The sequence below is a fragment of the Pelobates fuscus genome, chromosome 1 (genome assembly GCF_036172605.1).
Source record: "Pelobates fuscus isolate aPelFus1 chromosome 1, aPelFus1.pri, whole genome shotgun sequence".
NCBI classification, from domain to species: Eukaryota; Metazoa; Chordata; class Amphibia; order Anura; family Pelobatidae; genus Pelobates; species Pelobates fuscus.
The window spans coordinates 452,167,932-452,184,958 of record NC_086317.1 but is presented as its reverse complement, the minus strand read 5'-3'; the positions used below and the strand labels follow the sequence as shown (position 1 = coordinate 452,184,958).

The 17,027-nt window shown below is 37.1% G+C and overlaps 1 protein-coding gene across 1 annotated transcript in view; it reads left to right on the top strand.

The window, feature by feature from the left end:
• Window positions 1-17,027, top strand: part of ARHGAP42 (Rho GTPase activating protein 42) — a 310,577-nt gene that overhangs the window by 80,733 nt on the left and 212,817 nt on the right. Inside the window, exon 2 of the mRNA XM_063430497.1 lies at window positions 12,029-12,124. Coding sequence (XP_063286567.1) covers window positions 12,029-12,124 — 96 coding nt within the window. The remainder of the gene's footprint in view (window positions 1-12,028; window positions 12,125-17,027) is intronic.

Genomic DNA, 17,027 nt, shown 5'->3' with positions numbered 1-17,027 from the left:
TTGAGTGACTGCTACTAGAAGTGCTACTGTGCAGCTATGTGAACACTGCCTTTTAATTGAAAAGGCAGCATTTACAATGAAAAGCCTGCAGTTACAGGCTATAGACACCAGAATCACTATATTAAGCTGTAGTGGTTCTGGTGACTATAGTGTCCCTTTAAATTTGAAATTCAACTTGAATTCACCTGAAATTCACAACAGCTCTCACTTTAGTGAATAACCTTGATATTAAACAAGATAATAGGCAATAATTATATAAAAAAAAAAAAAATTGTGCAAAATTGAACAATTTTATTTTTTCTCATATGCCCTAGTTATATTTTCTTAAAGGATCACTATACTGTCAGAAAAACAAAACAGTTTTCCTGACACTATAGAGCCTCAGGGTCCCCATCCCGTGGCACTAAAGGGGTTAAAACTCTGAAACTGCTATGTTTACATCTGAAGGGCTAAAACCTGAGGGACCTGGCACCCAGACCACTTCATTGAGCTGAAGTGGTCTGGGTGACTATAGTGTCCCTTTAATCATCTCTTTTTATTAATATGAGTCAGACTCAGCTGAAAATGATGGGAATCCACTCTGTGAATCTGACATTTTAAAAGGCAATATCTGATCTTTCTCACCTGCTAGACATGATATCTTCAACAATAAAAGGTGTTTTGGTGAAGTTAAGCATCCTTTTTAGCACAGGTTTATTAGAAATTTCATAGGTTGAATTTCATTTCTGGTTTCTCTTGGCAGTGTGATCTAACCTCAGGATACATTTAGGAATAACTTCTAGATAAGCTATTAAATCAATCTATTATCATTGCAAACAGATTTTAGTTTGGCACCAGGAGATTTCTTTTCCAAGTGTTCTCATAGAACACCATCTCAAAATGACTTTTAGGTAAACAGAACTGTCTCTGAATAACATTATTATAAAATTTTCATAACAAAATATACACTTTCAACTGAAAATCCATCAGCGATTGTCATTGTTTTTATCAAAGTTGGATATTTAACTATAGCATTTGAATTTAATTAATTTAATTAATCTTACTCCTACAAACATTACAGTCCTGTCTCACCATCACCAAAGAAAAAACTTACTGAAATAATAACTGCAACATTTTTGAAGACCTGTTCTTCCTATATGGGTCTAGTTGTCAAATAAGGTATTGTTATTTTGTTATTAATAATTGAGGACCAGAAAAATATTGGGGTTATTAGTATAATATAAAATTTAAGAAGTTAGAAATATTTTTATTTAGAGCAAATGAGATTGGACATTCACTGGTCCAATATTATATATTGTGATCACAATATTATGGTAAGGGGTCCAAGCACACCAATATCTTTAGATACATTTATTAGAACCAAAGAAACGCTGCAACGTTTGGACCCTGAGTTGGGTCTTCATCAAGCTTGACAAATGTGCCTAAAGCTATTGGAGTGCCTGCACCTCTGTTACTGGTGTTGACTTTTTGTTGGGCTAGTGCTGGCCCATGATCTATGTCAGCACCAATTGGGGATAGGGTGCAGTTCTTATCTCTGTATTCTAAATCATGAGAAGGGTTCATAACACAATAAAATACAATTGGTACTGTGCAGTCAGATTGGGAACATTTTTCCTGCAGATACCAAGTCCAGATCAGCTATATGACTGCAATTCCATAGTATGATTTTCCAGTTTACGTCTGGCATACACAATGGCGATTTAGTTATATATGTATTTCATGAAGCTCCCATCATACAGTTCTTTTGCTGATTTTATATTCAGAGTTGATCAGTTGAGTGTTGCAACTCAGTTTGGATAAAACAAGTTTTCCATGTGCTTCAGGGAAGAAAATTCTTTATAATCCCTACATCTGTGGTTCTGAAAGTATTATAATAAGATATAATAATATTAATAAATACAAATGATATATATAAAAAATACTAAAGGGAAATAAAGTCCAATATGAGCAACTTGATGACGGTCATGACCAAAATGTTGCTGATATTCTTTGATTTGGAACTACACCAATAAACGTGCGAATCCTTGAGGAATATACGACTGTGATAGAGTTTTGTGTCTGCAGATGGTTAGAATATGTAACATATCCTGTCTCACGATCACCGTTAAATACAAAAATTGACTCTTTCATATTGTTTTAAGTCAACTTATTTTTGATTGTTATTTAAATTCATTTAAAAGTTGTAGTTTTTTTTTTTTTTTAAATAATCAAAATTAAGATTTTCTCTTTTTTTTTTTAACAATATGCATTATTTTGAACAGTTGCTTGTCTCTGTAGTGCGAGCCCAGATGTCTTTATTGGCTTATGTTTCCACAAGAGAACTATATTTTGTTCGGTGTATCGAGTGCTCTGGGCAGACAGCTTATCAGTAGCCAGGAAACACAGCAGTCATGTTATTATAGTTATTACAGACATTAATGACTGTTTGCAGAAGAGGGTATGGTCTGTGCGTGGCTCCAAATTACAATGACATTTCTGGATAATGGGATCACATAGGTGTAAATGGCGTATGATTGCAAGATTCTGGAGAGGGTAAAGTACTCTGGTATTTTGGCCCCTCAACATCACAAAGGTTTATTGCCCTTGGAATAGATTGTACATTTTAGAAGTAATCACGGATCTAATGTACTAATACTAAACAGTTCTGCCTGAACTTCATATGTGTGTATCTATATAACATCTATTTATATAAGCTACACAGATAGACTGCAAAATGTCATTCATTCATGCACTTGTTTTGTTAACAAAAACTAAAAATATATGTCATCATTTTTTTTTTCACGTTTACAAGCATTTCCTAAAAGATGTGTATTTATACAATAACGGTTAGTTCAAGAATCTGTGCAGAATATACTGTTTGAAAGAAATCCACTATGTACCCAAATGTAAGCTTGAAATAATAAAGACAGTAACTAGGATGAGATAACCCCGCAAGTCAACAATTACATACACACACGTTGTAATTTGAAATTTGAAAAATTATTAAAAAAGTGTGACATCTCTATACATTATCTAGTTTTTAAATAAATTCTTCCATAGGTTTAACAGTGGCCTAATATAGCAATACAGTTGTCCATGTTATCCTGAGAAAGAGTTCTGTAAACACTTGTAAATAGTTATTCTTTGGGTTCTCTGAGTTTAGTGAATCAGTTGGGGTTTTCCCTCTTAGGGCACAGCAGTGCAAACAGTTTATAAACCAGCAAAAAAAAAAAAAAAAAAAAAAAAAAAAGAAGACATTTTTACTGGATTTTCAATTCATGATCATAAAAAATAAAAAAGTACATAGATAAGAAATGGTAGTCTGTCTATCTATCTATCTATCTATCTATCTATCTATCTATCTATCTATCTATATATCTATATATCTAGATCTATATATCTATATCTCTATCTATATATCTATCTTCTATCTATCTATCTATCTATCATCTATCTATTTATCTATCTATCTCTCTATCTATCTATCTATATATCTATCTATATCGATCTATATCTATCTCTCTATCTATCTTCTATCTATCATCTATCTATCATCTATCTGTCTATCTATCTCTCTCTATCTATCTATCTTTCTGTCTATGTATCTATATCTGTCTGTCTGTCTGTCTATCAGTCAATCTTTCTGTCTGACTGTCTTTCTGTATGTCTGTCTATCATTCCATCTGTCTATCTACTTATATCAGTCTGTCTCTTTATCCATGTATCTGCATCTCTTTCTCTCTAGCTCTGTATGTCTTTATCTTTCTCACCACCTGTATCTCTCTCACTACCAGTATTTTTTTTAATCTGTCTCTTTTTCTCTCTCCATTTGTCTGTCTCTCTATGTGTCTGTCTCTCTATTTCTGTCTACCTATCATTTCACCTTCCATCCGTCAACCTACTTGTACGACCATATTCTTCTCTGTCTCTACATGTTTTATAATTAATTCGTTTTTTTTTTTCCAACTGATTTTGTTGCCGTTGGGATGAGCTAATTGTGGTAAAAAAAAATCCCATTGGAATCACACCCGAATGAAAAACAGGACCTGACATACTCATTGAACAAATTTTACAGAATAGCAAATATATGAATGAACTAAACTCTTCAAATCATTTTGCTATTTTCTTTTTGATCATGTTCAATCTATGATATATAAAATGATCAAAACAGTACTTTTCACAGGGAATATATTCGCTGCATTTGAATAGAGATTACAATAGGTTAACATCTTTCTTGTGCATTTCAAAATATCCAGAGAGTGAATGTAAGGGAAATTAATACCTGCCATATGTCTGCTTTCTGTGTATTTTACGCCTGGTAACCTAGGGTTTGTTGGCAATTTCTCCAGTAAAGGAGCTTATTTTTTTCCTTTGCTCTACAGAGGACACTACAGAAGTTTGTGAACTAGTTTTTAAATAATGCATCTTTTATGTTAGTACAAGCTGTGTAAAGTAACATATAAATCTCAAAAGGTTTCCAAGTCCCCTAAAATGTAGAATAAATCTGATACAAAGATCATTTAATGCCTATTATGAAAGTTATAAAGATATTAACTATTAGAAATAAATTAAGAGAGGCACTTTTTATGACAACAATAGGTCCTCCCCCTTTTTTACTTTAGGGCCCCCACCCGCTCAGGGAGGGGGGACCTTTTTTTTTTTTTTTTTTTTTTTTTAAAGTGAGCAGGCTGCTCACTGTGTAATAGACATGCCCCTACTCGCGGTATTGTAGGGGCACAATTTACTAATACTAAGTAATTTTTACTTAGATGAGAATTGCAGAGAGATGTACAGATTGGATAACTCCCCTTTAAGAAGAAAAAAAGGGGGAAAGCTCCCAATCAACCTGGTGTTTAAAAAAGAAGAACACTAATTACTGCAGACATATTAGATATGTCCAAAAAGGAAAAAGGTATCTCTGGGGAAAAGCATATAAATATTGGCAACACTAGATAGACATGTATCCTAACATAAACAGTGATACACTGTAACTTTATTAGACAGACTGTAGAGAGGATACAATGTGTCAGTGTCCAAAGAATGCTTGATCTTGAAAAATCCTAAATGGATATATCTCAATACCCAAATAACAATTAAGGCATATTAAATGCTAAAATATGAAATGTATTTCAGTTGAGTAATCCACAGAGGAAAGAAAAAGTAAATGTGATACCTTAGAATCTTATAGAAGTTGGACAGGTGGAGCAGTGGAGGCAGTATAGCATAGTATAAGGAGGGACACAGACTGTCCGTTATTCAGTAGCTTTAAAGTTGCTTATTGCGTACTTGGGAGTGATAGGATAAAGTATATATAGTGGTATATCCACTATTCTAAACTCCTATAAGCTCCCCCCAACACCTTCATGGGTGTTCTATCCTTGGTAGATCGCTATGCTCTGTCCCCCTTGAACTGCTATCACTAAACTAGTCCAGCTTCTAAATAAAAGTACACAGACATTTAAGCTAACGAAAATAGGAAAAAATTATTAAATAAGTGTCAATAAAGGATTCCCTCGTGCATCGTGATGTGCTTAGTGAGTGAGGGAGATCCAAAAGAAAAACCCAAATATCGGGGTTCAAGCCCACATTTAGGTGGAACTGGTACCACCACCCTGACCCTTTACCCAAGTCTTCTAATCCAACAGTTTGTGGATCAGGGACGACGGGATTCAATACATAGCTTTCCTAATTTTTACTTAGTATAAGTAAATTTGTCTGAAAGACCACAACAACAAAAAAAAGGGGGCGGACCCAACATCGCATATGTTCGCTGTCCGTGGCGAACGCGAACACGCTATGTTCGCCAGGAACTATTCGCCAGCGAACCATTCGGGACATCACTAATTGTATGGCATTATAGTTGCCACAATATCTATAACACCATGGATTCAAAATAAATAACCTTTTCAAAATTACATTCCGTCACCTGAGGATTCACACTACTAACCTTAGCAAGATTAGAGAAATCAAAAATTAGCCAATTCAAAATAGGTGTTTACTTGAGTGTCCCAACTTCCTCTGCCTGGTCAGAGAAAGTTTGAGGTCCTGAGATATGGAATGCCACCAAAGCCCTGTTCAGTCAAAATATCTTGATGAAAAAAAAGGGTTTATTGATTAATAATGCTGTTGAGTTAATGTAAAGTATAGTACTCGTGCAAAGGAAAATTGCTGGCATTTCAGATCTAGACTGCCCGTATGGGTGGGACCAGTATGATATGCTTCAAATATGTTCTCTCTGTATGGCACTAGATGAGCTAAAACCAACTTGAGATCTGAGCGGGAACCCACTGAAAGGCAGGCTCACCTCTCTTGCTACTTGTTTTTCTCTCCTATAGTACATGTAGATTGATTATCTGATAAATTAAGTTTTAGCTAGAGATTGTATATGATAATTACAGAATATCACATGGGGGCTATTGCCACGTCTTGGGCATTAACTGTTAACAAGTTAGCCATTATTTAGTAGGTTTTAGCAAGAATAATTTATAGTTAAGTTTTATGTTTATATGATTAACCACAATCACATGCATGGGTATTTATTTCAGAATACTTGATGTGTAAAATGGGAATTGCCAATTACATGTATAGAATCATACTTGTAGCTTCAGTGTCGTGGCCACAGAGAAACATAGGAAGTAGCACGTCTGTACGGGCAAATCATGACATGCGCATTTGCCATATTTATCAGTTCCTCTCTCTACGTATTAACTTCTCTATGCCTTTATGTCTCATTGAAACAGACAAAATAAGTGTCATATGCTCTTGAGTGGAAAGTGATTTTCTTTTATCTGGTCACTTTTTGAGTATTGTATATGTGTTTGAAAATGTTATTGAAATTCAAGCACAGACAAAAGATATAAGACAAAGTAGGAAAGTATGGGATACTTTGTCTTGAAGGCAAACTCGCAGCTAACAAACGGAGAAGCTTTTTGCCATAAACTTTTGGCAAAAACCCCCCCAAAAAAACTTTTGTCAATTCATAAATCAGTTGCCAGCCATCGCTGTAGGGGAGGTGAATGTACTCATCATTGAACAAGGTGGTCAAAAGAAAATTCTGAAGTCCGGTGTACCCTCATTCATGTACAAGAATACAGCAGCAATGCAGGCTTGTGACTGTTGAAGCACCAGGACCTAAACAAAGATATTGGAAATGCCCTCAGTGGACAGCTTCAGGCAATATTTTTTTTTTGTTTTGAAGATTTACATAACACAATACATCGCGTCAGTACAACATGTGGTGCACATGTGGAGTGATAACTACCAAATACAGATTTTAGCAGATGTTAGCATTGGTACAGACATAGAATTATTGTGACATGTATGCGTTTATATGTATATCCTCTAGAATGTAAGCTCATTGAGCAGGGCCCTCCATCTCTCTGTTCCTGTACATCCAGTTGTCTGGTTTTAATTACATGTCTGTTAGTCCACCCATTGTACAGCTCTACGGAATCTGATGGCACTATATAAATAATAAAATATAATAATAATAACATGTATTCTTTTACAATCACAATCTTCACGTGGTTTAGGCACTACAACATTAGTAAACTTTTATCATAGGATTAATTACATTTGATGTGTCCACTTGTAAAAAACAAATTGTTGCCAAAGGTTATATTTTTCTCTAATTATGTGATTTGAGGAAGTACATCGATCCCCTTTCTTTGTTAAAAAGTATCACATTTGAGAATCCCTGGTTTAAGATGAAATATTTACGGAATTTATACTGTGTGGTCATACTCATGGTGACTGAATGAGTTGCAGTCTTTATACCTCTCTGTGCACTACCAAAAAGTGTAGTAGGTTTATTCGTATTCCTCTGTTTCCTGTGTACATTGCCCTCCTTGTTGTTGTGAATTAACAAATATTCCAGACTTGTTAAGGGGTCTATCGAGACCTAGCTTATAAAAGTAATTGTAGAAAAGTACAAAAGTAAAAAAAACTATATACAGGTATAACCTTTAACCAACAGTGGCTTGAAGGGACCTGAAGAATGGTCAAGTGGAGTTACGTGAATTTGAAGTACCTAGCTGCAAAGGACGGAAGGGGAGGGGATGTAGGGACAGAATGTGGTGGTAGGTTCATTGAGTATCCCTATAAACCTCTAGCATAGTTGGATTGTTGTGTGTTTGATCTCTGTGAAGTATGTCAGCCTAACTGGCATCGGTAGTTGAGTAACGATGGTTGTTGGTCTTCTGGTTGTGGGAGTATAAGTTTGTATAGATCTGGTATAGCGGAATGTAAGGCTTAGATTGTGACTATTGTTCTGATATTTACTTGATTATCCCACAATTTTTTGACACTGCTAGTGATTGATTCAGACCTTATGTATTTATTTGCCATAGCTTTTAATTCCTAGTTATTTGTGAGTTGTAGGCAGTTACAACTACCCGTAGCTTCTTCACTTGGCCAAAGCTTAAAAAGAGGGTCACCTTTGGGGGACTTTGCAAAATATGAGGCAGAGTTGCTTTAGCAAAATTGCACCTCATTGTAGTGGTAATGGTGCTGTAACTCTATGGATGCCATTATAATTACTTTTGAATTAAGTAGCGGATATAAAACAAAATATTTCAGGTGTGTCATAACCTGAACAATTTTTGCAGTTTTGAGGTTTTATGTCATCTTCCATAACAAGTATTTCACATTTTGAGTAAGCTTTCATCTTAATCAAATTACAACATTGCCATATAGTAATGAACAACAAAGTATCAACCAATTGGACATTTTGCATGGTAATTCATGGATAAATATCTGAGGTTAGGCAAACTGGCTCACCAGATTGCATATTGAATAGCCAACCTACATCACTGTCAAAGGATTTAGTGGCATCTGTTGACAGACATAGTCTTGACTAATCTTTAGAATACATTTAGTTTATGAAGTCACTTGTGTTTTTGGTATTCGTTCTGGACATTACTAGCATCTATCAATCCATCTGGTTCTGGCAGCCGCAGAGTAGATGTTATCTCTAACTAAATGTCACTGCAGTTTTGACCATGAGTGGCAGTGGAGATATTTGCCCTTTAAGAAAAACAGTAGCCTGTATCTTGGAAATCAGCATATCTGAACATGTTTTATAGTATTTGATTGTTAATCTGATTAGTCTTAATGCTACGCTCAAGATCCTACCCAATAGCTGTCTTATTTATATTAATTTTCTCTACTTCTATTCATATCTACCACATTTGATATTTTAGGGATATCATCATCCCTTAATGTAGATTTTAATTTTCCTCATTCTATCAGACTTTGGAAGCTTAGTTAAATTTGAGCACATATTGTACACACCAGTAAAGTATAGTCAATAGGTCTGAAATGCCTTTATAGTATATTCTGCTAGCTATTGCATTGACCCTGCTGATCCATAAAGGGACACTATAGTCACCATAACAACTACAGCTTAATGTAGTGTCTCTGGTGTCTACAGCTTGTCCCTGCAGGCATTTTCAAAGAAAAGGCAGTGTTTACATTTGTGCCTAGGGACACCTCCAGTGGCTGTCACTCAGACGGCCACTAGAGGTGCTTCCTGGGTCAGTGCTGCACGCTCTGCATGGAGATGCTGAACTTTCCTCATAGAGATGCAATGAATCAATGCATCTCTATGAAGAGATGCTGATTGACCACGGCTGTCAGGGCCGGATTAACATAGGGGCTGATGGAGCTGCAGCTCCAGGCCCAGGCCCATGGAATAGGCCCATTTAAAAAAAAAAAAAAAAATAATAATAATTTTATTCTACACACTACTTTTAGCTTTGCCACCTGACTGGTATTTTACTGGCACAGCCAGTATTTGAGGCTGCCTGGCCGTGCCGGTATTGCAGTAATACCGGCAATACAAATGCAGGTATTTTTCTCAGAATAAATGGAGATTACTCTGCAATACCACCACCGGCCAGTAGGGGTCACTTTGTGTGGAGAGAGGCAGGGATAGGAAGTTACAGCATATCCCTGCCTCTCTCTACTACTCACGGATCCGTGGGGGAGCAGCAACACAGCACAGAGTCCAGACAGCAGCTCTACAGCTCAGGTAAGTGAGGGATGGGGGGAAAGGCAGCAGGGACACATGGGGACACTGAGACACTAGGGGACACATGTGGACACTGACACACTAGGGGACACTGAGACACTAGGGGACATATGGGGACACTGAGACACTAGGGGACACATGGGGACACAGACACTAGGGGACACTGAGCCACCAGGACACATGGGGACACAGACACTGGGAGACCTGGAAACACTGAGACACTTGGGGACACTGGAAAACATGGGGACACTGAGACACTATGGGACACTGGGACACATGGGGATGCTGAGACACATGTGCTGTGAGGCATAGGGACATTGGGAGACACTGAGACATTGGGACACGGAGACACTATGTCCCCATTTCTCCCAGTGTCCCAATGTCCTCCATCCAGTGTCACTAGTGTCTCAGTGTCCCCAAGTCTCCCAGTGTCTGTGTCCCATGTCTCTCGGTGTGCCTAGTGTCCCCATGTGTCCCAGTGTCCCTATATGTCCCACTGTCCCCATATCTCCTAGTGCCCCCAGGTGTCTGTCTCCCAGCCAGTGTCCCCTAGTCTCAAAGTGTCCCCAGGTCTCCCAGTGTCCCCTAGTCTCCCAGTGTCCCCTAGTCTCCCAGTGTCCCCTAGTCTCCCAGTGTCTGTGTTCCCATGTCTCTGTGTTCCTAGTGTCTTAGTGTCCCCATTTCTCCCAATTTCCCTAAATGTCTCAGTGTCCCCATGTCTCCCAGTGCCCCCATGTCTCTGTGTCCCGGGTCTCTCAGTGTCCCCATGTCTCTCAGTGTCCCCATGTCTCACTGTGTCCCCAGTATCCTAGTGACATGGGGGCACACTGAGACATTGGGACACTGGGAGAAATGTGGACACTGAGACACTGGGACTGGGCAACATGGGGAAACTGACAATGTGATACATAGGGAAACTGAGACACTGGGTGACTTGAGAGACTGAGACACTGGGAGCAATCCATCTATACAGCAGAATCAAACTGTGAGTAGTTTGTTGGTGATTTTACAGAATTATCTCTGATGTCACTCCTTGTGATTATATAAATGATTAAGGCTTTTTTTTTTTCCAAGAAAGGTGGCAACCCTAACTACTCTTCAAATATTCTTGCTTACAGGAGCACTATAGAGTCAGGAATCATGTATTACTGACCCTATTATGTTAAAACCACCACCCTGGCCCCTTCTTGCCTTCCTTGGTATAGTAAAATATAACTTGTATTCAAGTCTGCAGCTGCTGGCTCTGCCTCTGAACTGACTGTCTGCTGACATCATCAGAAGTGGTGGTCTGAGCAAATTACAATACTTCCCCATAGGATTGGCTGAGACTGTCAACTAAGCAGATCAGGGGCAAAGACAGCACAAGTCCAACATAGCCCTGTCCAATCAGCACCTCCTCATAAAGATAAATTGAATCAATGCATCTCTATGAGGAAAGTTCAGGCCCAGTGTGCTCTTAATCCGGCCCTTACGGCTGTGTTTGGCTTTGCCTCTCCTCCCCCTATCTATCTCAGCAAATCCAATGTTATCTACCTTTGTCTGGGCTAACATGGATTTTTTTTTTTACACGTTTGTGTTCCTGACTGTATAGTGTTCCTTTGATTGTTTTCATTATAAATGTTGTGACTAAGGTTTCATTACACTTGCTAAAATAAATCTGCTCTCACTTCATTGTTAATTGTAAAGTTTTTTGTTTTTTTTTAATTGTATCAAATTGTATCAAACCTTGTATCAAAGGTTTAAGCCATAAGAACATAAATGTCCAACATTATACACAAATCATTCTGATACAGCAAAACTGGTGAATAAACTTGCAGTTGTTTGATGCCAAACTTAATCTATATTTCTGATTGTTTAAATAGTGCCTGACACCTAAGGTAGATCAAGCATCATGTCACAGTTTAACAGAGCTTAAAGCTAACAGTTGATAAATGACAGCAGGATTTTCATTAACCTCTAGATTTATGAGAATGTTAAGTACAAATACTAAATTTAATACCGAGTATCTCATTATTCCAGATTTATCCATAGCTGTGCAGAAGTTTTCTCATTCACTACAAGATTTTCAGTTTGAATGTATTGGAGATGCTGAGACAGATGACGAAATCAACATTGGTAAGTCATGTATAAAGAGTTAAACCTTTTGAAATGCTTTCATTTAAAAGGGCTAAACAAATTTATTTCTTTATAAACAATAGTCTCACTGTATGAGAGATTTTTTTGTTTCTTAATGATTGTTAAGCTAGTGTATCTTTCTCCAGCGAAAGTAGCACTTTGGCAAACTGTAACAGCAAAATCTGCAGATTTTGGTAAGAAGTACTAACCCACCTTGTACCGTGCTAAGCCTTGCCCACATTTCTAGTGCAATGCGCTTCTTAATTACATGTACGGGGATGTGATGTGACAATACACATCTGTTGCTTTTTAAAACAAAAGTATTCTGCAGTAGCATGTAGAACAAGCCTCCTAATGATCCCAAATTTAAATGAAAAAAAAAAAGATATATCGAGGCACACCTGAGGTTTCTTCTAAAAGGCAGTGTTTATTTGAAAAAAAGGAAGTGGAGACAATGTTTCGGCTACTCTGAGCCTTTATCGAGTCTCAGGGAGACTCAAAGAGGAAACTAAACATTGTCTCCACTTCTTTGTTTCAAATAAAGACTGCCTTTTAGAAGAAACCTCAGGTGTGCCTGGATATTTTTTCTTTTTCATTTGATGTCTTCATGGATTAGCCCTCCCTTTCTGGAGCACCCTGCAGGAAATATTCCCCCCTTTTTTAGTGTGTGCATTACACTCTTGTTTTTTGTTGTTGTTGTTGCAAACAATTGTCCCAAATTTGGCGGGGCAGACCTGTCCCACTATCATTAATTATCTCCCTGGTGTTCTGCATCTGGGTAAACCAGTCTCAGGAAGCACATGTGCATAGGCAGTAGGACCTTGCAGAGAGAGCTTTAGCAACTCTCTCTGCAAGGTCCTGAAGACTGGGGGCTGGTCAGACGGTCATCTTTAGTCCTTCAGCAGGTGGGTCTGCCATTATCTGCGAGACCAGCCATTATCTGTGGACAACCCCTTTTAGGCTCACCCACCTGTCCCATTTTGCATACTCTCACTGTTGGGAGGTATGTGCAAAATAAAGGTGTCTGAGACCAGCCTTGTACCCTCGTGATATCTGGTGGCACAGAGAACAATTTCACCAGTGATGTATGGTGGACTTTAAAGATAGTAGAGAACAAGACAAGACTCGGCTTCAAGAATTTGACTCCACTCATTGATACTGTTCTCAACTGGCAGACCTAAAAGACAGGACAATATACATCCATTCTTTTAGATGTTAGATGTTTCTAGACCAAGACAATGGGGAATTAAACAAAATACTATCTTAACATGATTTGTTGCCATCAAAAAGTATATTAATACATCCCGGAGGTGGTGCCACACCTGACCCTGATGGACCAGCCTACACTGAGTTTCATGCTGGGAAGCCACATTCTTACAGCACCAGATACAGGAAATGAAATTCAAATGTATTAGGCTAACGCACTCCAAATTATTGGATAGTTTCATCAAACAGCATATGTTTGTCTTTGTGGGTTACATTTATTACAGGAAGTTAAATGTGAAAATTATAAAGTGATTCTAAGACAAGCAACTCCTGCTAAGTATGAAGTTGTATTTGTGTGACTATTTTTTTTATGGTTATTAACACATATACCCACATGAAAATATTTTAGATTAAAAAAAGTTAGACATATACAGAAGTTCAGAATTCACACCTGGAACACTAGTGTTTAGACAAACAACTCTTACCTGTTTTAAGGGAAAGACAAAATATATTTGCCGAGGCATTGGTGTTTCGTTTCGATACACCATTAATTTGGGTCTTTCATGTCAGTGAAGTTTTAAAAGGTAGCTGTCAATTCCCTGGCTTTTTAATATATGTATTTATCCTCTATATTTAATAATATGACGTTTGAAAAATAAAATGTATTCATTCACATTGCTTTATGCAGCAACTGGGCGCCTTCAGTAGGCAGTTAGGAAAGAGAAAGCATGTGAATAAAAGGAGAAATGAAACATTGTTTTTATATCTCATCCTCATTTGCAATGTTTGCTGTAACTGTGCCTCAACTGACTAATAACGCCATTAGCTAAATCTTTAAGATACATTTAAACGAACACAACGCGTCTGAAAAAAATGGTTAAAAATGGCTTTCAGTGTTGTTATATAGGGTATATATATTTTTTTTATCCATATGCCTATTTTTGTGGACCGTGGTGGCAATCATTGTAGTTATGAGTTTTCATTCTTTTATAGAGATAATTAGATAGATAGACAGACAGGTAGATAAAAGAAAAAGAAATATCCAGACACACCTGAGGTTTCTTCTAAAAGGCAGTCTTTTTTATTTGAAACAAGGAAGTGGATAACGAGACAAACAGACTTGATGAAGGCTAAGAGAGGAGCCGAAATGTTGTCTCCACTCCCTTGTTTCAAATAACAGATTTGTTTTAAAAGAAACCTCAGGTGCGCCTGGATGTTTTGTTTTTTTTTCCATTTGACGTCTACATGGATTGGACCTCTCTTTCTTGAGCATTCTGGAGGAAGTATAACCCCTTTTTTTAGTGTGTGCACTACACTCTTGTTTTTAAAAAAAATAAAAAAATAAAATATGTTTTTGTCTGTCTGTAGATAAAGACAGACAGTTAGATAGAAATATATTTTTAAAGGTCCAGTTTAGTATAGTAATTCCATGTGTTACTTGAGATATATTAAGATAAAAAAGTATGTAACATTCTTTAGTCCGAAGAATAAAAAAGGCAGAATCAACAAGGTAATTTCTAATTGTAGACTAATATAGATCATCTAGAAAAACACTTGATTTATTACTTTTCCAGCATATTTATTTTGGCACACAGATTGCAGCTCTCTTGTCAATTCCCCTGTATTCTTGGCTGTATGAATAAACTCCATAATCATGTAGCCTCTTAGAACCACAATACAAGACGCAAGCCTGGTGTATGCAGGATGACATACTAATTAACAGATGGCTGACATTCCATTATACTAATATCAAGCCAACACTGCACTTTCTGATGACTGGCAGATGGGTTGTGTATGCAAAACATTCATTTGAATTTTCTCTAATAAGTGTAACAGAAACTGATGACGCTCTTGGCCATTGTCAAAGCGGAAAGGGAAAACATCTGAATAGAATCTGTGAAGATATTATGGAATGTCCTATCTTTCTGTTACATTGCTTTCATCCCGATGGAAACATATTGCACTTACATAATACTCAATTGGCTCACTTTCTCCTTAAAGGGGAACTAGTGTGTATTTTTCCCTTCTTAAACATATTTATTATTGTAACACAGTTTTATTGTATTAGCCATACACTCTTCTGGTTTTCTTAATACTCCCTTATGTTAACATCTATAATACCTCACAATGGCGTTTTCTGACAGAAACTAGCTCCACGTACAAGAGCCAGGACGTATGAAACGCAAAAGCAGGTATAGATGCCTATGTACAGTAGCAGCCTCCCAACATTCCTGCTTTGGACAAGACAGTTCCGATTTCAGGGTCCTGTCCTGCAGTGCAACAGTAATTTCCTAGTGCCCCCTATCTGTGCCAAGACAGCACAGTGCGAGTGCACCGTTAGATGTCACTGTTCAACAGGCCCTAGGATCATGCAGGAAGCACTTAAGCATCATGGCATGGGGCCAACTATGCAGCCTGTCCATAGGTGCTCCTTTTTCCTAGTGGGCCTGCACATTATGGGTGTTGCTAGGGATACCACTCAATTACCCAGACCCACTCCCCCCCCTCCCGCCTCCCCCCATCATTATTAGAAGGTAAGCAGTTGCAAAAACATATTTGAGAAAATTAGTACACAGAAACATCACTCTCATCTCATTTCACCATATTGTAATATGACAAAATGCAGCATTTGGCCCTTAAGGGGCTACATAGTATTCATTTATTCATATACTGTAAGTCCAACAAATTTAGCAGGAAATTAAATGTTTAGTAAAGGGAATAACAGAAAATAAAATTTAGAGTAATAGAGACAAACTAATACATCAGTTACTTACCGCAAAGCATAATTATATTTTATTTTGCATACAAAAAGTTTAATTAATTGATTGTCAGATTCTTGGTAAGTACAGCATCAAATAGGAAGCCTAAAATATTCTTTGCAGATTTCTTTTTATCCTAGTAATACTTTATAAAAAACAAAATGCTTGATCCTATTGTATCTGCAAAGGATTAATAAATATATCAAAAACGAGATAGTTTAACTTTTTAGGTGTTCCTGAACAGCAGTATATACACATGATTGTGGTATTATCTTATTATTTTATATTTATGTTCTGGCTTTGTATTCCATGCTTAGAATAAATATTATGTGATTGTTATTTATTTCTTTAAAGTGAAGACAACTTGGCAGTGAAGGTGTGAAGGGGGTAATTGTCATTCAAATTTACTGTTTGGGTTTTATATTTTCCTGACTATTCCTTGCCTACGAACTGTCAGCTACAAACATGTTCAAAGTATGGGGCTCTGTAATTTGAAGCTGCACAAAAAAACTCATATTTAGTCAGTCTGTTTTCTATTCTTATTTTGGCTCCAACGGATGTTGATTTGCAAAGAAGATTGAAAGATTTGTTTTTGTAATTATAACGTTCACATGAAACCCTTGCTTTCCATGCATACAATGTTATTCACATTGGTGGCATCGTATTTTAAAGTCATACACCTCACATCTTATAATGCCTTCTTGTTTTTGCTGGAACGTAGACAGACTCGCAGTTAGTACCTTGACATCTGTCAGCTCTGTAAAAGATTTGTTGGCTTTGTCCACAAACCCCTTCCTTCTATTCTAGAAACCACAAAATATGGTGAAAAGAGCCAAAGGCTGTGGTTTTGTCAAGAAACCACATAAAATGACAGTCATTACACAACAGAAGTATAGTTCCATTTTATATTAACTATGCAAAGTTCTTTAGAAGTCCAG